The sequence below is a fragment of the Nannobrachium achirus genome (assembly GCF_963921795.1).
Source record: "Nannobrachium achirus genome assembly, chromosome: 14".
Taxonomy (NCBI): domain Eukaryota; kingdom Metazoa; phylum Chordata; class Actinopteri; order Myctophiformes; family Myctophidae; genus Nannobrachium; species Nannobrachium achirus.
Genome location: NC_137821.1, coordinates 34,833,139 through 34,860,456, shown reverse-complemented (window position 1 = coordinate 34,860,456; position 27,318 = coordinate 34,833,139). Strand labels below are relative to the sequence as shown.

Genomic DNA, 27,318 nt, shown 5'->3' with positions numbered 1-27,318 from the left:
AGTTTGAAGTCGATCAGTTGGAGGGTGCCCAAGTTAAGCCCAGGACAAACACCAATTATTCTGTAATTTATAGATAGATGAGAAGTTCTGAAAATCAAGTGGAGGAAGTTTCTAGTTCTACATACTGTATTGACTGTACTTAATAAGTAATATGTGTAATATTGGTCTGTAAATGTACTTTGTAAATGTCTAGCATTCAAAAACAGTTGTATTTGCAGTGCTATGGCATTTCTTCAGTTAAATATAGAATTATGTATATTGTGTTTGGATGAGTTTATCAAGGTGGAATTATTCCACTCCTGAGTCCTGACATCACAAAACAACTAAACTGCATGATTACTGAATGTTGGGTTCGGGGTGGATTTAACTGGTCTGTTCAAACACAGATTTCCATCGTTAATATATCGTATTTATTGTTTATGAGAATGCCAAATTTTGGTTCATTGGTGTTAGACATAGCGTAGTAAAATGTAGTAGTAGTGAATGTAGTTGTACAAAAAGTCTCAGCCCTTCTTCATCCATCCTTTATGGAATGAGAATATTCACGATTCACAAAATATTTTTTATTCGTTTCTTACATGAAACACATGCCCAATTTAGACAGTTTCAACGCTACAAACAAAAACACCTGTTGCATATAATGAACTTGTAATATTGTGTGATATTCACTATCAAAGCCTAGTAGCCAATGACATCTCGGCCTCACTCAGTGCTTCTTCAGGAAGGGACGTCCTCTGTGTCTGGGAGGGGAACTAAACTGGAAGAAGGTCTGGTTTGCATCTGGGTCCAGGCAAGAGAATAGTCTGCTCTCACCTTGGGGGCCTATGGACAGGAACTGGGGGCTTGCCCGGGGAGACGCCTGTTGGACAAACCCTGGGAGAGACATGGGAATTAGAGAGTTGTCAGTCAACAAGAGGAATTCACTGTACAGTACGTTGCCAGTCAGCTCTTTACTCCTAAGTCCTAATTTTCTGTCCTGGTGACAGCACTACTAAAGACAATTCCTTCTGTTTGGGCAATCTTTGTGATATTTAACATTATTCTTTACACTTCCTGCTGATACATTTTGTGATACCGTTGAGTGACCAGAGAGGTGCTGTTGAGCAGGCTGGAAATGTACATGCACGCACGCACGCACGCACGCGCGCACACACACACACACACACACACACACACACACACACACACACACACACACACACACACACAACCTTTAAATTAATGGACACCACCACTCGGTTATGTTTATCTCAGTTAGTAGATAGATCCCAAAAATATATACTGTTCCTTTGATGAATCTTTTTCTGTGAAAGGATAACTAGTCTGTTCTGTCAACGGAAAGATAACTCTATGTAGTCTCATACTATACACCAGTATGAGACTTAACGTTAAAACTTGAAAGCACCCTGCTTGCTCACCAGTGTTGAACTGCTCTTTTGGTGGTGGTGGTGGCTCTCTTTCCCCCACCCCAACCATGCTGCGAAGTCTCAGAGAGTCATAGAGCCCCTGGAGTTTCTGATACTGTCGGTTTCTCTCCATCAGTCTCTCTGACACCTCGCTGTACTTCCTCTTGTACTCCTCCATCATCTGAGTGGTTATGGTGAGACACAATTAAGTAGAGCAAAGCAGTAGGTAAATAAACATATTTTCAAAAGGAAACAGCAAACAGGGGAGAATGGTGTAACACGTCACACGTGTCTAACATGTGAGAATGGCTTAACTTCTACTTTGTTGCACAATTGTCGCTCAACAAAAAATACACAAAGTAGAAACGGTGCCCTCACCCTAACCCTAAACCTAACTACCTTCAGGGTAATGAGATGTCAGACTTATGTGCAGTCCGCGTAGAAACTGGACACAACACTACCCAATTTTAATTCTTAAAAAGCAAAGAACTTCATAGAATAGAATACATGTAATCAAGCCATGTACTATAATTGACCGGCTTATGTATTTAAGTGTGCAGATCTTTCACAGATGGTACATTATATCGCTGCCATCCCTGTTATGTTAGATTGTGATGGCAATTGTTTTTATTCTCTCTTATGCTCCTTTACACAGCCTGTTCAAGATGAAAATGTTGCCCCAGCTGCCACCTTGCTGTTCTGAAAAAGGTAAGAACACAGAATGGAGGGGCATTGTTATGCAATAGAAGCAACAACAGAATCAGTTACACTAAATCAGTGGTTATCATCATGCATACCTCTAAATCTCCTTGAGGGGGTTCAAGGGGTCTCCAGAAATAGCATCAAAAAGTTTTAACACTTTAACCCTATACATTGGCTATTTGGAAATAGCCAATCTACATCTTGAAAAGATTTGAAACATTTTGGAAACACACATCTTGTATGGGGTCCCTGGCACAAAATATTATGAGATTGGGGGTCCATGGCCAATAAATATTCCTTGATATGAAAATGTTTGAGAACCACTCCCCTAAATAATAAAATCTAAATAAATAAAAATACAGTCGTTTTTGTGAAATATACCTGTAGGCTATTGTAGTAAATGTATAAATTATACCGACAGCTGCCATCTCAATTTGTGTGTGTGCTGCATGTGTGTGAGAGAGGGAGAAAGACTGAGAGATCGAGCAAGCAAGAGAAAGGTAAATAACTAAATTATGTTGAAAGTTTTGTGTGTAGGATATAGTTGTAAATGTATAGAATCTATCAACAGCTGTCAAACAGCAGAGTGTAACACTAGGTGCTGTTGTGCATGTCTCTGATTTAAGAATGCTAGTAGAATGCCTTTTAAAAGCTTACAAGGGATGGGTTTGTTTGATTCTGTGTAAAAAGCCAAGCTGGCATAATGACAGATTTTTGTTATGGCACCATTGTGGGATCTTTTTATAGGCTCTTTTTATAGGCTCAACGCTAGCAAGACCAAGGAGATGGTGGTTGACCTCCGTACTTCCAAGAGAGTCCCCCCGGTGCCAAGCACCATTAACGGAGAGGTGGTTGAGCTCGTGGATAACTACAAATTCCTCAGAGTACACCTGAATAGTTCACTGGACTGGTCGGACAACGCGCAGGCGATTCACAGCAAGGGAAAAAGCAGGCTGTTCCTCCTGAGAAGACTGAGATCGTTGGGGTGTGCAATAGGATGTTACAGATGTTCTACCAGTCTGTCATGGCAAGTGTCCTCTTTTTTGTATAACATGCTGGGGTGGCAACAACAGAGCAGGTGACACGTTTAACCTAAACAGACTGGTGAGGAAAGCAGGCTCTGTAGTTGGGTCCTCTCTGCAGGGGGTGGAGGAAGTAACCAGGGTGCGAACAGCGAGGAAGCTAGATTCCATCTTGGAGAACTCCTCTCACCCCCTCCATCTGGAGATCACCAGTTACTGGAGTAAGAGAGGAAACGACCGCTTTGCCTACCCAGGACGGAGATGTGAGAGACTAGGAAAATCTTTTGTACCGGCCGCCCTTAAGCTGTACAACGAGACACATAACGGACGATTGAAAAGGACTTCCTTCCTAACTTAGACTGACGGAACTATTGCTGTATTGACTTTGACCCCTAAGGACCTTCCAGGGAGAGTGCTCATGTGCGTCTTGCGGTGACACGCTCCCCAGTTTCTTCTTCTCTGAGCTGTTTTTTTGTTTTGTTTTGTTTTTCGCACTGATTTTTGACATTGCACTATTAGGTTGTGTTGGTAGTTTCTGAGTATTCTGCTTTGTTTAACAATGACAGTGAGATACTTGTTGCACTAACTAGCATTGACTGTTACGGTCTCTTTTTGTAAGACACTTTATGTATATATACTTATATATCATTCGCCCCCTCTATTGATGCACCTTCTCTTTATTGGTACTGTCTATCTAGGTCGTCCTCAGACGAGCCCTCCATCGTTGTTTCCAGTCATCTCGGTTCTCCATACATCTGGCCAGCTCATTGGTGTTCTGTGTCCCTACGTCTTCCTTGAGTACGTCCACGTATGTTTTTGTGGGACGTCCTCGCGGCCGGTGCCCGTGTGTTGGCTCCCACAGTACCAATTTGCTGGCTGGAAGCTCCTGGTGTCTTTGGCAGTGTCCTGCTAGTCTCATTCTTCTGGTGGCAATTTTCTCGCTTACCTTTGGTATTCCCTCATACAGGCTCTCGTTTGTAACATGTGCACTCCTGTTGATGTTGAGTACTGCACGCAACATTCTAGTGTAGCACCCGTCTAGAGACTTCTGCAGGGTTGGCTTCAGGGTCCAGCATTCACTGCCATAGAGGAGAACAGACTCCACCGTTGCAAAGAAGAAGCTAAGTTTGATTTGGCGGGGGAGGTTAGAATTCCATACACTGTTCATGCCGTTCAGGGCCCTCCAAGCGAGTGCCTTCCTTACTTTAAGGTCTTTCTCAGTTGAGTCGACCCATGCGCCCAGGTACTTGAAGTCCTTGACTTCCTTCAACACAGCTCCTTCTGTTGTTGTCAGAGGTGAGTGATCAGGTAGGTTATAGGTGATAACCTCAGTTTTCTTAGCGTTTAGCCTGAGACCAACTTTGGCACACTCTATCTCCACCCTGTTCAGGAGTTCTTGTGCTTGTTCCATGCTGTCGGAGAGCAGGCTGATGTCGTCCGCATAGTCCAGGTCTGTCAGAACTACTGCGGGATGCCGTCTTGACCTCCTTGGTGTTAGCGTGAAGCCAAGCTCTTGTTCCCGTCCCCCTATGGCTTTCCTGAGCGCATAATCTAGAACTATGATGAAGAGGTAGGGGGCTAGGGTGTCTCCTTGCATTACCCCAGCTCGGATGTCAAACACCTCACTGCTGCCATCTGGGGTCACCACTTTGGCCCTTGTTTTTGCGTACATGGTCTCGATAGCCCGGAGAATGTTGGGAGGGACATTGTAGGCCTCAAGGATCTTCACCATCTTGCTTCTGTGGATAGAATCAAAAGCCTTTTTGAAGTCAATGAAGCACAGTACAGCTGCTAGGTTGTTCTTTTTCACCTCCTCTATTAATCTCCTTAATGCCAGGATCTGTGCTACGGTTGTTCTCTCCTCTCGAAAACCATTTTGGTTCTCTCTCAGGTGAGGGTCGATGGCATGCCGTATCCTGTTCAGTATCATTCGGTTGAAGACCTTAGCAGTGATACATGTCAGGCTGATGCCTCTGTAGTTGTCTGGCTTTGAGAGGTCTCCAGCTTTAGGCACCGGGATGATATTAGACAGAGACCATATTTCAGGCTGCTTGTTGTGCTGTAGAGCATTGTTGCAAAAGTCTAGGATGAGGTTGTCTAGGTCGCAGTTCTTCAAGACCTCTGGGGGTATGCCATCCGGCCCAGCACTCTTTCCCTCTCTTAGGGTGGATTTTGCCCTGGCGAGCTCGCTGATTGTGAAGGGTCCATCGTCGATGTTCAGGCCCTGGAGGACTGTCGGTATATTTTCCTCCTCTCCCTCTTCCACTGATGTTCCCAGGAGCCTCTGGAAGTGGTCGAACCATGTTGCCACCCTCTCCTCTGGGCTGTGTCCCTCCACCTGGCCCTCCTTGGCCCTCTTCCGCCCTGTCATCTCATTTATTACCTTCCAGGCCTCCCCGTATTGCCTTTCACCTTGCGCTGCCTGCACTCTTCGCACACTTTCCATCACTTCTTCCCCTTTGATGGTGTCGTAGGTGCTGAAGAGAGACTGTTTGGCTTCGTTCAGTGTCTCGCGACCCTCCTCTGTTGGCTCACGCTCAAAGTTGAGTCGTGCTTCCTCCATCCTGCCTCGTGCTGCTACAACCTTCGGGTGTCTGGACCGTGGTGGTGCTCTTACTCTGTTCAGCACTGGCACGCACAGTCTGGTCGCCTCCTCATTCGCTGTGATGAATCTCCCATATTCACGGCTGGGCTCCTCTCCCCTATCCAGCTGCCGAAAGCGCTTCCTGACTTCCTCCGTGTACCTGGTTTGGAGGCCCGGATTGGTCGTGAATGCCTTCCAGTCATGCCGAATCTTGGGGCTTGGCTTTGGGACCCTGAGGCTCAGTCGCACCCTCATGGAGACCACACGGTGATCAGAGCCTACAGAGCTGAACGTGCTGTATGGCTCAGCGTTCAGGATGGAATTCCTCCACTTTTGCCTCACTAGGATATAGTCCAACTGGCGTTGCATACCCGAGGCTCGGTCCTGGAAGGTCCACCTCTTCCCTGTTTTCTTCCGGAACATGGTGTTCGCTGCCAGGAGCTGGTGTTCCATGAGAAGGGCTGTGAGGTATGCGCCGTTGCGGTTGGTAGACTCATGGTATGGGAATGGTGCATCCTCCTGTCCAATCCTGGCGTTGAAGTCGCCAAGGATTGCCAGGAAGTTGTGCGCTGGGACACCTCGGACTGCTGTTGTGAGGTCCTCATAGAACTTCTCAACCTCCTCAGGTAATGCCGTGTTAGTGGGCGAGTACACCACTAAGACTGTTGTTACTGGGTTACCTGCGAATTCAGCCATGAGGATCCTTTCGGTGTGCTTGTGGACCCGTCGGAGGGCCCTGCGCGCCAGAGAACCTAGCAATAGCCCTACTCCCCCTGTTGCAGCCTGGGCCCCGTTTCGCCCCGCAGATGCAGTGATGAACGTGCGTTTCTCCACTGTGTGGTAAACTATCTGGTCGTCAGTGTGGACTCTTCTGTGTTCCTGGACTCCCAGGATCTCTACCCCCTGTTCTTCAGCACAATGTGCCAATTCCACCAGTCTAGCTTCTTCTCTCACTGTGCATGCGTTGAAGGTCCCCATTACAAATGGTCTCCGACAACGCATGAGTGCATTGGGTGGGATGCTGTGGTCAGACAGAACCCTCCCTCGTTCCCGTGGGTTTGAGGTCCTGTCGTCATGATGTCCTCCGGAAGGCGGACCAGCACCACCATCCGCCGCGATGCTCCTGCGGACTCCCGCCGCTGGAAGTATAGGATTTGGGATGACTTTGTTCTTCATGGTTGGCTTTACAATGCTAGTTTAAGGACTGTGGGGTCGCAAATTCTCACAGTCCTGGTTTTTACCTCAGAGTGACCTTCTCCTAGGTGGGTTGCCTACCATGGCTAAGAGCCCCACCCGCCCCGACTGGTAGCTCAGATTTCCGGATCTGAATGGTTCGCATGCTGATGTTTTAACTCACTGAATGGTTCTAATTAAATACAAGTTCTAAAGTGTCGAAGTCTTACCCTAATATCCCTCTGGTGAGTGCCTTCAGCTGTGTTCTCCCTGTTCCTGTCTGAGCCATCAGTGATAGTGTGTCTCCACTGTCTCCCTTTATATGCCACTTGGTTAGCATATTTAGGGGAGTGTGCAGTGGTGAGCCAATCAGCTTAGGCAGAGGTGAGAACAGTGGAGTGGCTGCTAAAACCCCCATAGATACTAAGCTAACAAAGTGTTCTAATTAAATTCAACACAGAGACCAACCCTGTTATAATTAAATACAGGTTCTAAATGTCAAAGTCTTACCCTAATATCCCTCTGGTGAGTGCCTTCAGCTGTGTTCTCCCTGTTCCTGTCTGTACTGCTCTTGTTTTTTTCCCCCCCTCTTATCTATCTTTTTTCTTACTTCTCTGTAACTTTGTAAATAACTGTATACTGCTATGCTACAACTGGACAACTGAATTTCCCCCTTGGGATAATAAAGGTATCTATGTATCTATCTATCTATAAAAGTAGCTTTTGATTATAACTTGTCAAATTTCTTTACAATGGGATCTCTTCAAGACTGTGAGTGATATTGTGTTAATCCACATGACACAATCCTTTTTTCGTGTCTTGTAGAGATCCTATTGTAAAGGTTTTGAAAGTTTCTTTTTATTTCACTTCAAATGTTTATGTCTACCTTCTTCAATGAAGCGACTTCCCCCCTAATGGCATTGAGCTCCAGTTCTCTGGTCTGGTTCTGCTGGGTCAAGACCTTCTCCATTTGCTTCACCTGAGTTTCGGCCCGTGACAGACTGTACTCTTGATACATACGCTCCTGGTGGACCTGTATACACATGGAAGGAACAAGGTGGTGACATTGAGGGAGTGAACACCTCACTGAAAGAACAGTATAACGTTACACCAGAGCTACAAAATGTCCATGGATACAGGACATGGATTCATTCTTATTCTGTTGTTGAACTTAATGTGATTTCCGATTCTTCGCTTTCAAATTGAATACATGTACAGAAAATTACACAAACAGGGAAATACAATTAGGACCTGATAGCTCCAGAAGGTCAGAGCACGGGCACTTATATCCAGAACTATTTCTGGCCGCAGACCTGCCAGCACCATTGCCTTGTACTCTTCAGAGGGTGACAACTCTGTCCTAACAATGTCAAATTTCCCAGAGAGTGCAGAGGAACATGCTGGGCAGATGGCAGGGGACCGGCTGAGCTCGCCGGATCCGTGCTGGTCACAGAAGACGTGGGAGCACGCTGTCACCCAGGCAAAGCCATACAACTTGGTCCGGCACTTAGGGAAGTTGCAGAGTAGTGTGTCATCGCAGAGAGACATGGTCATATCTGCACAAAGAAACATTTCAGTAAATAACTGCCTTGAAAGAATGTCAAGCTAAAAAAATACTTATTGTAGTTGTTAAAACACATACTTATTATGGGTCCTCGTGCTCCTTATAAGATGCAGAGCGAGTAGCGAGAAATGGTGGAGAAATTTCTTGCTACTCGCTCTGTGTCTCAGAGGAGGGCTGCGGACATGTATTACTAGTAAGACGCCTCAGGGCGACAAGCGCCATGTTTTGGCCGTTTGGCCAGTGATGTATATCGGAGCAGTTACCCATATATGGAGACTCATATGGAGATCCATGCACTGTATATGGAGATATTTTGTGAGACCCCAAACATGCTTACTCATTTAATCGTTATGTGAAAATCTTATGACGTCTATCACATCTGACATCATACATACAATCCCTTTTATGCCCATACATGGAGATCCCTGTCTGAACCAGCCACACAGATACAGGCTGCCTTCCTCCATATGGGCATTCCCATATGAAGTCCTGTTAGATATGGGCTTTTATTGATGACATCAGGGATCTCCATATATGGGCATAAAAGGGATTCTATTAGAGTGGTTCCCATGACATCACAGTTATGTCAAAGCATGATAGATAAGTGTAATTTCAGTGTAAAATGACAATTGAAGAATACACAGCTGAAATTGGAAGTGGCCTTTAGCTTGGACTGAAACAAACAGACGTTTTGTGACTTTTGTTTTGTCCTACTTTGCAGGGGGGGAAACAGTCATAATGTGCTTATAACTAATACATTAACACAATTACTTCCTTGTTTAAAACACCAAACGTTCAATGGATGCTTACCCTATAAATATTACTGTGAGAAATCAAACTATGGCATTGGCATTCAAACTTGCTTGTGGTTGACAAAAGCTTACGAGATTTAGGCTACGTTTTGCTGCCCTCATTTGGCTAGCGTTAGCACTGCAGCTAACTTTAACTTCAGCGCCACAAAGCATTGTGTGGATAATAAGTTAAGTGTTACCTTTCATCATAAGATAAATGTATCAGATATGTTTGCATTAATACTTACACTAATTATTAACCAATTGCTGCTGCTTGATAGCACGTTCTTTATCTCAATGTAGCCTACTACTATTAGGCTGCTGCAGTGCTGCGTGGACAGACTAGTATTTTGTAGCTCGCGCTGTGTAGGCCTAGTCTATAAATTAAAGCCTAATAGGTCTGTGGCATATATGATGGCATATTATTAAGCAATTATTATATTTAACTATTATTATATTTAACAGATTTACACTTAATATTGCACTCTTGTCTTTCAAAATGGAAATGTTACAAATCAGTGCATATGGTTCCCAAACTTTTTTGCCCGTGATTTATTAGACGTTTGCCTGTGTAAGGGTGGCCCAACTCACATTAACCGCCAGTGTTTAAACTGGTACCTTTGTCATTACCTTGTTACTGAATTTGCCAATAAATAATTGTAAATACACCTTTTTGGTTTGTTGTATATTATTAAGTATTATCATTAGCAGATTGTATAATTATAAGTTTCCGACAACGCCACCTCGTTTAAAGAGGAAAATAAGTGCACAAAAGGCACAACCTTTAGGGACACACAAGTTCGTTTACGGAACACCAGAGCAATATAATCATGAGGAGAGAATGACCAGGACGACAGTTTAGAAAAGTATAACAATCTTTATTACTAGGTTACAGCGGCCTCTATCACGCCAAAAACACAATAATAAAATAAAAGGGAACCCTAAAATCCTACGGCGCCAACTAACTAGAAAACTAAAAATAAGAGCACTGTCAACAATAAAACATTAATTCAACCCCCCTTCTTTCTCTTATCGTAACGTTCTTGGTGACAATTAAAGTGCACTTAGTTTAGGGTACCGGCTCGTTAAGGCCTCAAATCGTAATAGTATAATAATTACGATAATTAATTATAATGCAAGGATTGCAGATTTAAGGACGAATAAATGTTATATAACTAAGCAGATATGAAATAATAGGCAGAGTATCGTTTCAGCAGGTGGGAATAGTGACTTCTACAGCAGGTGGGATGGCACACACAGCGGCGCACAGCTCATCTTTGGTCATCTACGTCTTTAGTCCACCGTTCTGTGAATACAAAGAATACGCCAGTATCCTTGTCGTGACGACTATACAGCTCAACTCTAGGCCAGTGACTTTAGTGACAGTGGTGTACAGGATTGGATACTCACACGCAGGCAGGCTTGTGACCTGCCGCTGCGAATAGTTCGCACGACACCACAGTAGTCACAACGACCCCTCTCGTTAGCCGGGTAGCCGGTTCGGCTCGTCAGGACCCTCTCGCTCGTCTCTGGATGGCCGGACCCTGCCTGGTACCGCTGACACCCGGATCACCGTCTGGAATCCGCTGGGTTTGTAAGGTAAAGCGCTACTCGGTCCTAGCACTTTAGTTCAATAAGGTTCAGTTCAGTTACTGCCTGGCTCGGCCTGTGCCTGTCTCTCTGCTCATCACAGCCGGCCACCTGAGTCACTTCCCTCAGCCTGCTCCACACACACGTCTGCGCCCCTTGCTTGTCAACCTAGACTGAGCCTGGCGTTCCTCTTAAAGGGCCGCCTCCCACTCTGCCAGCCGCCCATTGGCTGGTCATGACGTCAGTCCCCCATACATTGGCCAGCACCGGCGTCTAGTTATCCTATCAGTTCGCAGTCAGACTCACACATGGAAAGAGAGGAGGTTGTTAGAGGGAGACAGCAATATAGCATTATCACAACGAAACATATTAGAGAAATTATACAAAACATGCTCAAACAAAAGGAAATAATTGTAAAAACAAACAATTATTAAAGAAAATAAAAATAAAAAGGATAACGCTACTTCCACCCCCTCACACTCCCCCCTACTAAATCATTAGCAGTCCCTGCGACCAACTCAACCAGGGCTGTAGCGTACGGGCGGCTGCCCAAAATTAGCCCGCCCTGAACGTCGTTGAGCTACGGGGAAAAAACCATAACACTGCTGCCACACCGGCCCCACGACTGGCTGCTGGGGTGTCGGTTCGGGACACTGGGGCACCTCTGGAGGCGCTACACAGACTTTCAAGGCATTACGGTGCACCGTTCGATCTCGCCCACCCTTTTCTGGTCGAATCCTATAAACTAGCCCAGCTTCGCCCACTGTTTCTAGTACAACAAAGGGTTCTGGGTCCCACCAAGAAGCCAACTTCCCGTGCCCCTGTCTGTTCCGATTTCTCACCCACACTCGCTCTCCGGATACCAACGGTGGGATACCCGCCCTCTTGTCATACGTGCGCTTGCGCTGTTCTGCCATCCTTTCCATCCTTTGCCCTGCGGTGCGATACGCATCATTCAACCGCCGTTGGTGATGCTGAACCCAGTCCCCCACCCCAAATCTGTCCTGCCTAGGCTGTACTCCCAGTTCCACGTCTACAGGGCGCCGCAGATGGCGGCCAAACATTAGAAACGCCGGGGCATAGCCAGTGGCGCTGTGAGGAGTGTTATTATACGCATGAATCAACTCAGGCAGATGCTCAGGCCATCGGCCATGCTTATCAGTGTCCAACGAGCGTAGTAAATTAAGTACCGTTTGATTACAGCGTTCCACGCCACCATTTCCGGCTGGATAATACGGCGTAGTACGGCTCTTAGTAATACCATAATTATTACATAACTGTTGCATGAGCGCAGACTCGAAGTTAGCGCCTCTGTCCGAATGAAAACGGGCGGGGCAACCGTACGGCTGTATAATATGGGTCCATAACACCCGAACAGTGGTCTGAGCAGTTTGATCACGTGTGGGTATGGCCCAGCTATATTTAGTAAATAGATCTGTGGCTACAAGGATATTTTGACAGGTGTCGGCAGGTCGACCCAGGGTAAGGAAATCAATAGCCACCACTTCTAAGGGGTACGAGACTTCGAAAGGTTGTAAAGGGGCTCTAGGCTCGACCCTAGTTTTTTGTAAGCTACAGTTTACACAACCCTCATGGAAACGACGTACCTCCCCCTCCATGCCTTGCCAGTAGAAACGCCGCCGGAGCTGCACCAGCGTCCGGTCCACCCCCGCATGTGCCGCAGCCACATGCATCTCTCTCCACACCTCCTTCCTCCTGGAACCTGGACAGACAACTTGTAAATATTCTTCCTGGGTGTAAGGGTCAGTCACATTACGGTACAATATCCCCCCCTCCACCCGCAGTTTCGTCCATTGGCGCAACAGCTGGGCCGCCTCTTTCGTCCAGCTCCTCTTCTCTGTCAACGTAGGGTGGATGCCCCTCTCCACACACCGCGTCACCACCTGGATAGCCTCATCATCCTTCTGTGCTCGCAGCCACTCAGCACCAGCCCAGCCAGCATTTCCTGCTGCGGGCGTTAGTTCCACCGTCGCGACCGCCCCGGTGTCTACAGGAAATCTAGATAGGGCGTCAGCATTAGCATTGTTCTTGCCTGGCCGGTACTTAATCTCAAACGTAAAAGAAGCCAATTGGGCCGCCCAGCGTTGTTCGATAGCGCCCAAGCGAGCTGTCTGGAGGTGCGCCACCGGGTTATTATCGGTAAATACAGTGAACCGCGCCCCAGCCAAATAATCTTTAAATTTCTCGGTTACAGCCCATTTAAGGGCCAATAACTCTAATTTAAAGGAACTATAATTAGCATCATTTTGTTCTGTTGGGTGCAAACTACGACTCGCATACGCGATAACTCGTTCCTTCCCATCTTGGATTTGGGCTAGCACTGCACCCAACCCCCGGTTGCTCGCATCCGTATATACCACAAAAGGTTCCTCATAGTCAGCATAGGCCAACACCGGAGCTTGGGTGAGGGCACCTTTTAGCGCATCGAAAGCAGCTTGACATTCTGCCGTCCATATAATCGGTTTCTGTGAGGACTTGTTATCAACGGGGACCCCAATTAAGAGATTATTCAGTGGACGGGCTATAGCAGCGAATGATTCTACAAAACGGCGGTAATAGCCTGCAAGACCCAGAAATGCACGAACCTCCCGCACCGTGGTTGGAATTGGCCACCCTCGCACCGCCACTAACTTGTCTGGGTCGGGGCGCACTCCCTCCCGGTCCACCACATGCCCCAAGAACTGCACTTCACGTTGTAACAGTTTACATTTATCAAGGCGCAGTTTCAGTCCGTGCTTCCATAGTCGCTGGAACACCCGATCCAGCTGCTGTAGATGAGAACAGAAGTCAGGGGAGTAGATAATAATATCGTCCAAATAAACTAATAAAGACTCAGCTACTTGTCCACTTAAACAGTGCTGCATGAGTCTCTGGAACGTAGCAGGCGCATTACACAGCCCGAAGGGCATTCGTTTGAATTCAAACAGACCCAGTGGGGTCGTAAAGGCAGTCTTTTCTTGATCACGTGGATCCATGCCTACTTGCCAATACCCACTGGCCAAATCAAGAGTCGAGAACCACTGTGCTTTAGTCAAACTGGTCAATGTTTCTTCAATACGAGGTAAAGGGAACGCGTCTTTATGGGTAACTGCATTCAACTTACGGTAGTCCACGCAGAACCTCCAGCTGCCGTCCTTCTTCTTAACCAGCACAATCGGTGCGGCCCACGGACTACAGCTCTCCGCGATGACTCCTTTCGCCAACATGTCACCTAACAAGGCCTTCATTTCTTTGTACATGGAGGGCGGCAGTGGCCTGTGTCGCTCACGAATGGGTGCGGCGCCCGCTGTGTGGATTTGGTGTTGCACGGCGTCCGTCCGCCCGAAATCTTCATCGTGTACAGCAAACACCTTTTCCCATCTCAGCAACATGGACTGCAGTCCCTCTTTCTCTCCTTCGGGCAGGTCAGTGCGATCAGCCAGCCCACCGAGTTCTTGGGATAGGGTGCGCACGGGTCCGTCTTCCGCAGCGCTCACCAGGGCAACATCCACCAGGCCATCAGCGGACATGGACAGGCTCAGATCTTGACTTCCCCGAACATCAGCATCATGCACAGGGTACAGTTTCCCCAACTTCTGATAGCGCCTCACCGTCAGGCTATAAGGAAAGGGGTTACAGAGACGAATAGGGACCCGCCCGCCCCGTACCGTAACCAAGGCGCGCGCCAACCCCAATTCCTTCATGTCTGGTAGCGCCTCGACCAGAGCCTCAAAGTCAGTTCCTCCCGGTCCCCGACGTGTGCGTCCCCATACGACCATTTCACTGCGGGCGGGGACCCGAATCCTTTGGCGACTGACGGGCCACACATAACCCAAAGACCCGTCATCATTAGTCACAGCCTCAACTCTTTTACAGGCAGCGAATGCGTCTCGCCACAACGCGTTCGCTTGACGCGGGGGAAACGCAACCCTCCCAGGCCATTTAAACAGTGTACGCCAGCATGCACTCACTACGTTCATGCCAATAATCAAGGGCTGCGTACAGTGTTCATCTTTAACAATTACGACCCCTCGCCCTGGGACTTGCACTCCCTCTAGCTCCAAATCAAATACCGCATAACTAGTGTACGGTATGTCAAGGCCATTTGCTGCTCTTAATTTAAACACAAGTGGCCCTGCACCTAAATCAGTTTGAGAGAAGTGTTCTTCAAATAAGCTCTGTTGCATTAAAGTGACTTGGGACCCCGTATCAAGCAACCCTTTTAAGTGAACGCCTCCCATCTTTACTTTAATCATGGGGCATTGCCCGATAAATGCATCATTGGCCCGAGTATGTGTCACAGATAAGGGGACTCCTGTTGCCTGGACCTCGGCAACAGGACGATTTAGTTTAACGACGGCTGATTAGTAGTGCACCATCTAGCTATATGTCCTGACCGTTTGCATTGACGGCATATGGGCCTCCCCTCCCCATCCCATTCATATCTCTGAGGTGACGCGTACCGGCGCGCAGGTGGCACATAGGACGCCTCAGACGGCGGTGGTTGGGGACGCACAGCAGGAGCGGCAGCCTGGATGAGCGGTCGGAGTTCACTCATCAACTCTTTCGTCATACCGTGCAACTGCGTCTTGACATCCTCCATTATTTCTCGCTTCAGCTCATCTCTCCACGCAGAGGTCTGTGGTGGCACAGGGACAGTTACGGGGTTAATAGCATGACAAGCGATTTCAGTAGCTGGCGTACCTCCATGTTCCGTGTCCAACGTCAAGGCCTCCTGTCGCAGCGCGGCGAAGTCTTCGTCAGGGTGGCGTCGAGCATATATTCTCAGTGCTTGACCAAGTGGGCCCTCAGTTAACCCCATAAGAAACTGGTCTTTCAAGACGGCCTCGGAGGGGGCTGTAGTCGCATCATAACGCCGCAACCCACAAAATAATTCTCTAAGTCTCAGAATAAAGGCACTGACACTCTCTCCAGGGCGCTGTGCGCAACTATAAAATTGTGAGCGTACCTTTGCAACAGGGATTGTTTCCTTGTACACGTTATCTAGATGAGCAAAGATTTTGGCCACAGTATCTCGATCCCCCTCATCCAACACATTAACTTGCCGTCTAGCTTCATCAGTCAAGGTTTGTAATAGAATGGCAACCTTTTTAGCCTCATTAACATCTTGCGTCCCCAATAGCCCTTTAATCTGTACTTTCCATTCCCTGTACTTAAGTTCACCCTCTGTACCTCCAAACGTGGGCAGCCACGGGGCGCCCGGATACACCGGCATCATCATCATATTAACAAGTTCACAATTACACACTTATTCACTCTCTCCTCTATATTGCTCTGTGTCCGATCCTGCCGCTACAAACGCCAATTATGTAAGGGTGGCCCAACTCACATTAACCGCCAGTGTTTAAACTGGTACCTTTGTCATTACCTTGTTACTGAATTTGCCAATAAATAATTGTAAATACACCTTTTTGGTTTGTTGTATATTATTAAGTATTATCATTAGCAGATTGTATAATTATAAGTTTCCGACAACGCCACCTCGTTTAAAGAGGAAAATAAGTGCACAAAAGGCACAACCTTTAGGGACACACAAGTTCGTTTACGGAACACCAGAGCAATATAATCATGAGGAGAGAATGACCAGGACGACAGTTTAGAAAAGTATAACAATCTTTATTACTAGGTTACAGCGGCCTCTATCACGCCAAAAACACAATAATAAAATAAAAGGGAACCCTAAAATCCTACGGCGCCAACTAACTAGAAAACTAAAAATAAGAGCACTGTCAACAATAAAACATTAATTCAACCCCCCTTCTTTCTCTTATCGTAACGTTCTTGGTGACAATTAAAGTGCACTTAGTTTAGGGTACCGGCTCGTTAAGGCCTCAAATCGTAATAGTATAATAATTACGATAATTAATTATAATGCAAGGATTGCAGATTTAAGGACGAATAAATGTTATATAACTAAGCAGATATGAAATAATAGGCAGAGTATCGTTTCAGCAGGTGGGAATAGTGACTTCTACAGCAGGTGGGATGGCACACACAGCGGCGCACAGCTCATCTTTGGTCATCTACGTCTTTAGTCCACCGTTCTGTGAATACAAAGAATACGCCAGTATCCTTGTCGTGACGACTATACAGCTCAACTCTAGGCCAGTGACTTTAGTGACAGTGGTGTACAGGATTGGATACTCACACGCAGGCAGGCTTGTGACCTGCCGCTGCGAATAGTTCGCACGACACCACAGTAGTCACAACGACCCCTCTCGTTAGCCGGGTAGCCGGTTCGGCTCGTCAGGACCCTCTCGCTCGTCTCTGGATGGCCGGACCCTGCCTGGTACCGCTGACACCCGGATCACCGTCTGGAATCCGCTGGGTTTGTAAGGTAAAGCGCTACTCGGTCCTAGCACTTTAGTTCAATAAGGTTCAGTTCAGTTACTGCCTGGCTCGGCCTGTGCCTGTCTCTCTGCTCATCACAGCCGGCCACCTGAGTCACTTCCCTCAGCCTGCTCCACACACACGTCTGCGCCCCTTGCTTGTCAACCTAGACTGAGCCTGGCGTTCCTCTTAAAGGGCCGCCTCCCACTCTGCCAGCCGCCCATTGGCTGGTCATGACGTCAGTCCCCCATACATTGGCCAGCACCGGCGTCTAGTTATCCTATCAGTTCGCAGTCAGACTCACACATGGAAAGAGAGGAGGTTGTTAGAGGGAGACAGCAATATAGCATTATCACAACGAAACATATTAGAGAAATTATACAAAACATGCTCAAACAAAAGGAAATAATTGTAAAAACAAACAATTATTAAAGAAAATAAAAATAAAAAGGATAACGCTACTTCCACCCCCTCACACCTGGACACAAACTAGAGTTGTGAGCTTATAGATCGGCAATTTTTTTACTACTTCTTAAACATTTAATTCATTGTTTTCCAATTTATGAAATGTCTTTGATTTTTTTTATTTCATCATAAAATTACTGAAAAAAATTATTGAAAAATTGAATAATTAAAAACAAAATGTAGGAAACAAAACATTAAAATGTTGCCGTCTGTGTCAGGCCTGTTCTAGCGTGTGTGTGTGTGTGTGTGTGTGTGTGTGTGTGTGTGTGTGTGTGTGTGTGCGCGTGCGTGCGTGTGCGTGCGTGCGTGCGTGTGTGTGTGAAGACGGCGATATGTTACAGTACTGACTACTCACTTATGACATCACTATAACAATATTTCTATTTTAGGCAGTTAATGTATTTACTAACCCACCATTTCAACAACAACCTTTGACAACCATCAAACGTATCAACAAGTATTCTGTCCGCTTCCGTGTTCCGTAGACGCCTACTGTTATTCAGTAAACATGGCTGCCATCAGGAGCGGTGCGACTCAGGGTTGCTTAGCAAGATGTCTTTTGAGACAGACGGGGAAATCCAGGCCTGACAGCCATTCACTTCCAGGGACATGGAAACAGGTGTGTACTGCTCGCATATGTATGCGTGTGCGTTGTCATTACATCGGTGCTTTCGCAAGTAAGCGAAAAACAGTGAAACGTCTCCAGCTAGCCGGTTAGCATCTCCAGTGCTTTGCAGCGAGCAGCATGCCTCCTGTGACTTTGACAGTGCATCTTGTGCTAATAGGAGGGTCAGATAGATAATGATTGATCTGATCTCAAACTGATTTTAGCAACAGCCTCAGTCCGTAGCACAATTAAGTCTACATCTGTCAAACATTGCAGTGTGTTTTCCCTGCCATTTAGTACATAGACTTAGTATTTCTGTCCTGCTGTGTCAATGGATATACCATCAATACTTACAGTTCTAGGTTGATGTCACCCTGCTCCATAGGATCTTTGATTATTTGTGTTTTTTTTAATTTACACACACACACACACACACACACACACACACACACACACACACACACACACACACACAACTATGATTTCCATTGTGTTCCTATATAGAGCAGTGGTTCAATCTCAACCAGTGGTCCTTGAGGGGGTTCCAGGTGGTCCCCAGCTAAATGGAGAGTTGGTAACCAAATGGACCCTTTTAGCTATTTAACTCTTGAGAGTGTAAAATTAAACCAAATGGACCCTTACGGGTTCATTTGGTTTTCAATTATTGTTAGAAATCTGCATTACCATAATGTAGAAGAATTGTTTGGATCAATTGTTATCTCTCCTATTGTACCACATTAATACAGCATGGAATAACAAAATATTATCCGACGATAACAAAATATTCCACATTTTGGGTCTGAGAGGCTAAATCTCATCAAATGGTGGGAGGATGGTCTGTGGCTCAAATGCAGAATAAATAATGGACCTTGATGTGAAAAGGGTTGAAAACAATTACTATAGAGCCTTGTGAAATCAATCCTATGTAATGAGCATTTGTTTGACAATATTCCCCCTCCTTCCATGTACATATAGAAGTTCCACTTCCATACGGTTGTGGAGTGCAGGAGAACTGCCACTCAGATTATTCTGGGTAGACAACACAGTGGAAGGTTCCCATTGCTGAAGTGTGCAGCAGTGCGATATAACAGCTCACAGGTGAGTTGTCTGGTTGACATTAGTTGTTATCAAATAGCTCTGATAGACAATCTCTGTATAGTTTGCTTGAAATCGTGCCAGGTCATTTGTGTACCTAATTTCCCAGTGACGCCATGTTATGTTAATACCACCAGATCCCAGTTGAAGCAGTTGGCGCGGCGATTCCCGCCGTGGAAGCCTCCGCTTCCCCTCCAGTCCTGGAGTCCACTCCTGTCCTTGTGCCCTCCGACCCCTCCACTGCCATCGCACAGCCCGTCTCTGAGCTGGTGAGCGAGGCTCCGCTGACCGCAGGGGAGCTTTTACAAGGGGTGCTTCATGAACCTAGCTTAGCGGAGCTGGGCCTCGCTCACCACACCCCAGTAGGGCTGATCCAGAACTTGCTGGAGTTTCTGCACATGGACGTAGGCTTACCCTGGTGGGGCGCCATTGTTGCAGGTAAGCACAAAATGGTACAAACCCAAAGCTTGTAAAATAGATCATTCGTTTATGAAAAATCACGTCCAGTGTGAAGTGAGCGGTGCCTTTTTATGGGTTAATTTCATTAAACGTCCTGTGAAGCTTGGCCAATGCCCACTGCCCAGCTTTGCTGGACGGATATACAAGTTAGCTCCGCTTAAAAACATGAAAATCTGAATTAATGGAGTTACAAGGTTTCTGCCTACCAGCGACCATCTACTGTATGACACGGTGTCCTAGTTCTGTATCCATTCCTTGTCTTCATGCAGGAACGGTGTTTGCTCGCCTGGCTGTGTTTCCCGTCATCGTGAAAGGACAGAGGGAGGCAGCCAAGCTAAACAACGTGTTACCGGAGATGACCAAACTTACCAACAGAATGAATGAGGCCAAACAGTCTGGAAACAAATTTGAATGTAAATTCTCTTGTTGTTTTTCTTCTTGATTTTTTAAAGCAGCATTATGTAACTTTCCTCTGCTCCCCCTGATTTGAACCTGGTTTCCTGCTTAAAGGATAACTTTCGTTTTTGGAGCTGTGTGGAGCTCCCTATACGTGGCCGTGTGTGTGGGTCTGTCTGTCTGTTTGTCTGTCTGTCTCCGGGTATGTAGCCTGCAGTAACCTTTTCTGGCCACACATGTTAAGGGAGGGGCGCTGTTGCACACACACACACACACACACACACACACACACACACACAGCTCCACTTCGAACAGAGGTTCGATTTTTTACAACAAGGGTTCATATTTTAGATTGTAATTAAAGAATATAAAAGATGAGTGTTAAAATTATTTCATTTACTTCTTTCCATTGTTTTAGAGATTCTTATATCAGTGGTTGGGGTCATGCGTACAAGTGGCTAAATATGTCATTTTACACAGAATAAGCCCATTCCCATGATAAAACGCAACCTTTCATGGTTGGATGTGACTTATGGGGGCTAGAAGTGTTACTGTAAATAGCAATAAAGAAACTGCTGGCTTATTGTGTTAAAGACATATTTAGCCACTTGTACGCATGCCCCCATGCGTACGCATGCCCCACATTTTAGCACAGTAAACTTGATAAAACAATAGAACGAAGCAAATGAAAACATTTTAACACTCACCTTTTCTTTTCTCTAATTACAATCTAAAATATGAACCCTTGTTGTAAAAAAACAAAGTTGTCCTTTAAGTGCTGACATTTTACAATTGAGCTAATACGAGTCTGCCTGCTTGCTTAAGGGATACATTTAATATTGACCATCAGTTCAAAATTTGTGTGAGATCCTGTGTCTAGGTGAGACATGACCTTTGACAAGATCTAAATGTCTCAATAGAAGAGCAGGGAGACAAAATACAACCACCCCATTCATTGTATAAGTTACTGTATATTGTATTATTAACATACTCTACCATACAGATAGGACAAAATTTCAATTTATTCATTAAAAGTTAACTTAGTGGGGCTTTAAATCATTATTGTTTTAGCTCCTGTCCAGCCATGGCGCGAGCGTGTGTGTGTTCAAAACGGCAGCCTAATTAATGCCTTCTAATGCATTTCTGTATCTTAGTCGCCAAGGCCTACACTGATCTTAACCTCTTCCAGAAGAAGCATGACGTGAACCCTCTCCGTGGCTTCCTGGTTCCCTTGGTGCAGGTCAGTATATTTCTTTGTAACAGCCTCCCTTTTTTGCAGTGATGGAAAAAGTACTAAAATGTTTTACTTTCAGTAATTGTATAAATACTGCAATACATAAATACTCTATTAGTCTGGTAATAAAAAATTACTTGAATAAAAGTACAAAGGTATTGGCATCAAAATGTGCTTAAAGTACCAAAAGTAGAAAGTACTCATTATACAGAATGTGCCATTTCACAAGTTTTCAAATCCTTTGAAAATTGCAAAAATAAATGAAAACAATTTAAGATAAAACAAAGTATACAAGGCTCAAGTAGTTAAAGGCTAGAGCTAGACTATTTAGTGTTTCCAAATCACTGGATATATCTACACAAGATGGCAAAAGTCACATTACGTTTTTATTGTTGAGATTAAATCATTGTGAATTCATAGCCTCGCGTAGCCAGGCTTACTCATTAGCGAAGAAAAAAGCCTGGTCAAGATATGAGGCAGAGACCGTTCTAGGAGGTGGGGCTGAATTTTCCCGGAAGTTGTCTTCTTTTCACAGTGTGGTGTCCCTGCAAACCTATTTGCTGGAAAAAAAACTGGTCTATGTCTCCTGCTCCGTCGGTTGTGCTCGCAATAAACAATATACAAACAAAAACATTAATTCAGGCGATATTACACCTATTAACACATATGGTGCCAACCCCGAGTTTCCCGATTTTGTATTGGTACTACCGCTGTGCCAACCCCGAGTTTCCCGAGTTTGGGCCGTTTTTGAAAAAAAAATAAAAAAAAAAAAATAATAATTTTTTTTTTTGGACCTCCAGAAATGTATTAGGCATGATCGCGATCGCGAAATTGCATGTTTAACCCCCATACCAACTCATTCTTTCAAACATGGCAGCCATGTTTGTTTACATCTGAAGAAAACATAATGGCTGATAAATCATGAATGCCTGAACGGATTTCCAAGCGGATTTTTTTGTTTGAAAGCTGTGAACAGCATCTACACACGTGGTGCATCATCTAGGCATGGGCGTGCACTTTTTACACAATTGCACAATTACATGGAAGTCTATGGTAACCATGGCAACGCGAGACATTGAAGAGAAAAAATCATTGCAACATAAGTGTTAAGAGCTACAACCTATTTTAGTTTTTTCGCTGGGGAATGTAAACAGACCCGCACCGCATGACGTAACTTCCTTTAAATGCAGCACTTCGCTAGAAATCTTGGAACCAAGGGGAAGTCGTATCTTGCCCAGGGTGGTGAATTCATGATAAAAACTACAGTATATGCATAAAAGCCATGTTCTATGTAGAGTAGACAGACCAACCTAATAAAAAAATCAATAAACATGATTTGGATTATAATTGTAGTAATTTTAGTTCAGATTATTAACCACATGAACCTAGGGCTGTCACAATTATTACATAATCGTCTAATCGTGATTATTTGACATTATCGCAATTATTTTGTCATAATCGTCATGTTGAAAAATGTCAGAAATAGTGGAAATAGCAGATCTACAAGCTCACGATGCGATGCGTTGTGAGCTTGTAGATCTGCTATTTCCACTATCAATGTTCTTTTTTAAGTAGTAAGTTGTCAAATATGTCAGTAATGTATTTGTATATTTAGGTTATGTGTCATATCTACCATATGCAACTTCAAAGCCTAAAAGCCAAACAGGAATGTAATTATCAACGACAAATACACAATTAAATCGTTAAATCGCCAATTATTTGAGTGACAATTAATCGTCATGTAAAATGTCATATAGTGACAGCCCTATATCCAAGCCTGAGACTCGCCGTTCTGAGCTTGAAGATCAACTATTTGACACCCGACAAATCATTCTGACCAATCAGACATCCCTCTGTGTTCTCCTCAGGCGCCAGTCTTCATCTCCTTCTTCATCGCGCTGAGGAAGATGGCGTATCTCCCAGTTCCCAGCCTGCAGACCGGAGGTGCACTTTGGTTCACAGACCTAACGGCAGCAGACCCCTATTTCCTGCTCCCTGTGGTCGTCACCGGTACAATGTTCTTCATCCTGGAGGTCAGCATTGATGTTTAACCTTGTCAAAGCACTTAATAAGATGTTTAACCTTTAACCGATTTAGGCCTAGACTTATTTAATGGTTTAACTATTGAAAAATAGCAGATATACAAGCTCACAGTGCAGCACCGAAGCCGCACTGTGAGCTTGTAGATCTGCTATTCTTTTTTCTTTTTTATATCTTTTTTTTCTTTGAATATATCTTTTTAAAAGCGAACATTTGTCTCTCAAATATTTGCTTCTGGGTGGTCCCTGGAACAACATATTTTTAGATGGGGGTCCACGGCTAAACATATGTCATTTTGGGGGTCCTTGACATGAAAAAGTTTGAGAATCACTGATTTTAGAAGAAGGATTTAGAAGGATTTTTTAGAATCGGGTCCAAAATATTCAAATACTTGCACAAATGTTCACAATTTTTCAAAAATAGCAAATCTACAAGATCTACAAGCTGTGAACTTGTATAGCTGCTATTTTTCAATAGTTAAAGCATAAAATAATGGTTAAAGTGGCACAGATTTGCGGTGATTTGGAAAAACCCGTAAAAGATCTTCTGACATGATGACAAGTTGTTCATTTGAAAATCAGCTATTATCGGTGAGTGAGCCTAACCCAATGTACATGTCAACTTTGTGTCTTTCAGTTGGGAGCAGAGTCAGGGGTTGACAACCCAAACTTGAAGGCGATGAAGACGGTCTTCAGGATCATGCCCTTCATAATTCTGCCCCTCACCATCAATTTCCCCACAGTCAGTATCGTTTTCTTCTTTTTTAAACTCTTTTTATTATTGCACCAACCTCAGCTGACCTCATACAGTTTCTACTGTAAATCAGATTCAACTCATCTGTCAACTGTTTATGGATGTTTAGGAAAAGGACAAATTGATTGGATTAAAATGTTGATCTTGTGCCGTTAACTTTAAACAATTGCGAAGGGCTTTATATTTACACAACTTACTGGTAAATCTAGCTTTGCTTGAAGCTGTACACATTGCATAGGCTGTCAGTTGTTCCATACTTCCCTATCACTTTCAAGGCTACCCTTGTGGCCACCTTGACTGAGGAAATCCAGCAATATTAATTGAATGTGTGGCATTCATCATTTATTTTATCATCTGTAGTTTTTCTTTGATACAATTAAAATGTATGTTTGGGAAACGTGCAGTAAGATATTAAACTGATGTGGCTTCTATTTGGAGAAGAACCTTAACCCAAAGAAAAGAAAATAGGTAGTACCATCAGGCTTATGATTATTAGTAAGATATTAACAGCACCATGTCCACAGCACACTTACTGTCATAGAACAGTGCCATATGCTCGCTGAAAGGCTGTTTGTTCATACCTGAATGTGGAAGGACAAGGAATCCCTGTGTCGCCCATATTCCACCAGCCCTGTTCCATCATGTTTTGCCCTTTTCTACTGACCATTTCCCAAAGCATACCATTGGTTTTTGATGAAGCCATTGTATTCAGTTAATTTCAGTATGGTATGAAAATCAACTTGTTAATACTTGAAACTTGTTTGAGATAGGTAATCCAACAGGCTAAATATACAGTAACTACTATTCTTTGTCAAAGTTCTGTTATAGTTGCGTTTTTTGTGTGTCTAGATTAGAAATTTGTTGACAAAAATATGAATGAGTTATGAATGAAATTCAAATTTTACAACATTGTTAACATTGAATGAACAGAATACATAACAAAGATTGATGCCGAACGGTATGATCCTTTTAAGACTGGAAATATATCACCACAAGGCCTGAAACACGCCATGTCACACTTCCTCTCCTCTAAACCAACATGTTTCTCTGCCTGTCATTCGTTCCTCAGGCGGTATTCACGTATTGGTTGACCTCAAACTGCTTCTCCCTGGGACAAGTGGCCCTGCTGAGGCATCCTTTGGTGAGACAGAAGTTGAATATTCCAGAGAGGGTGACGCATCCCAAGCCTACTGAGCCTGAAAGCGACGGCATCATCGCCAGTATGAAGAAGGGTGGGTGTTCTCGAAAAGAATAATACATTCTTTAAATCCTGTAGGAAGTGGCATATTATAGGTGGGTGTACAAAGACATAAGTTAACTAACCAACTTATTTTTCTCAAATTAGTCTTCAACAGCATTTTGTCCATCTGAAGAGATCTAATTCTAATGGACAGAACTAAAAAAGAAACTGTGTTGTATTTTCTGATTGTTTTCTTTTTTTTTCTCTCTATTCTTTCTCTCTCTATATTCATTTTCTTTATTTGTGACGTGAAATGTCTTGTCTGTCCCTTCAGGCTGGAAAAATGCGCAGTTGGCCCAGCAGTTGCAGGAGAGGGAGCGGAGGATAAAAAACCATTTAGACCTTGCTTCTAAAGGTTGGCACCACCGCTTCAGTAGTCCTGTGTACATGGATCTTTCTCCACACTTCAATTGCTAGCATTGCACTGACACAGAAGACAGTTTCGCTAACACCGCATTTCTTAGCCAGTAAAACACTGGGCTAATGCCCAAAACATTAGATATTATAGATGTTAGCCTCAGGGATTAAAGTTCTCAGTCCTGGGGACTGATTTCAGTCTTGCGGATTCCATAGGAGCTATTTCTGAGATCAGTGCAGATCCGCAAAATAATAAACTATAACTAAAAAGCTGTTTTAATTTCAAGATGAGTATTTGCATTGGCCAGACTAGCATAGAATACAACAGAACTTCAAGAAGATACTTCTATAAAATGATGCATGGATTGGCACCCACGCATTCAGTGAAGGCAGTTCAGAACTTCAGGGAAACGAATATTGGTGTACGCTGCACGCGCCACGTTTCAAAAATCACATATTTGGACATGGTCTGAAATTAAGTTTGTCCTGGGATTTCTTTTGGCTTTAACCCCTGTAGCCTAGTAGTGTAACAGTAGCTAGCCTTTGCTGTTGTGTAGGGCAAAATCAAATCTTATTATTTCCACAGATTATAATTGATAGGGTCAGACAGGACAGGAATAGTCAAAACATGTGAAGTGAAGGATCTCAATCTGAACCACCTAAGGTCTATTTAAAACATGTCAAAGTAGCCTATTTACAAAATCACAATGCTTTTAGAGTTGCTATTTTCTTTTTTGTTATTCTATATAATGACATACCCAAAATAGGGACACTATGGTTAAAGTGCTTAAAAGGAAAATATGATTGTCTATAACTGTGGTTTTCAACCACTTGTCCTTGAGGGGGTTCCAGGTTGTCCTCAGCTAAATTATGGCATCGGGGTCGGAAGCATATTAATAATTAATGGTCGGACTCAATTTGCGGCAGATAAGCTCTCTGTAACGTTCAGGCTGAAAAAATGAGCCTGATCCCAGTTCTAGTAGGTACATCAGTGAACATGTAATGTTTCATACATTTCAGCACAGTGCTTAATTTGCTCCACTCCTTTCTTATCAGGGCCACTAAGGCAGACTTTCACGCAAAACCCGCTCCAGCAGATCGCTCCACCCATCAACCCACCATCAGCCAAAGGCAAGCAAGTAGCCCAGCCATCCAGCGACAAGACCAGGCCTTGGAAGGAGACGCTAGGATAGAAAAGATTAAAAGAATCGTGTATATATTTATGAAAGTGGAAATGAATGGACGGGAGGGTGGGTGGGTAGGAAGGGTTTGTCATTATGTATGTATTCTAATTAAAGAGCAGCTATCTGCTGTCTTCTATCGACCATGGTGGTGTGTTCCTTGTGATGTGATTTGATTTCCTAGCTCATTTATTGCAGTGTGTTAGACAAAACAGGGTGAAAAATGCATTTTTATTGTCCACAAATACCTTTTTTATTATAAATACATACATCTTACTGCATTTCCGTACTCTTGTCATCACAAACCC

The 27,318-nt window shown here is 44.5% G+C and overlaps 2 protein-coding genes across 2 annotated transcripts; one reads left to right on the top strand and one right to left on the bottom strand.

Annotated features, from left to right (window-relative positions):
• Positions 1-706: 706 nt before the first annotated feature.
• On the bottom strand, positions 707-8,441 carry LOC308297983 (E3 ubiquitin-protein ligase CCNB1IP1-like; the record flags this gene model as incomplete). Its single annotated transcript, XM_080741547.1, has 4 exons — positions 707-873; positions 1,419-1,587; positions 7,774-7,920; positions 8,139-8,441. 4 exons carry the CDS (start codon positions 8,439-8,441, stop codon positions 707-709), a joined length of 786 nt encoding a protein of 261 aa, XP_080597673.1.
• A 9,715-nt stretch (positions 8,442-18,156) lies between these two features.
• oxa1l (OXA1L mitochondrial inner membrane protein) lies at positions 18,157-27,057 on the top strand (the record flags this gene model as incomplete). Its single annotated transcript, XM_080742010.1, has 10 exons — positions 18,157-18,267; positions 19,231-19,353; positions 19,488-19,788; positions 20,079-20,222; positions 21,360-21,445; positions 23,308-23,472; positions 24,116-24,220; positions 25,302-25,464; positions 25,747-25,827; positions 26,886-27,057. 10 exons carry the CDS (start codon positions 18,157-18,159, stop codon positions 27,020-27,022), a joined length of 1,416 nt encoding a protein of 471 aa, XP_080598136.1. The 3' UTR covers positions 27,023-27,057.
• Between the last annotated feature and the right edge of the window lie 261 nt (positions 27,058-27,318).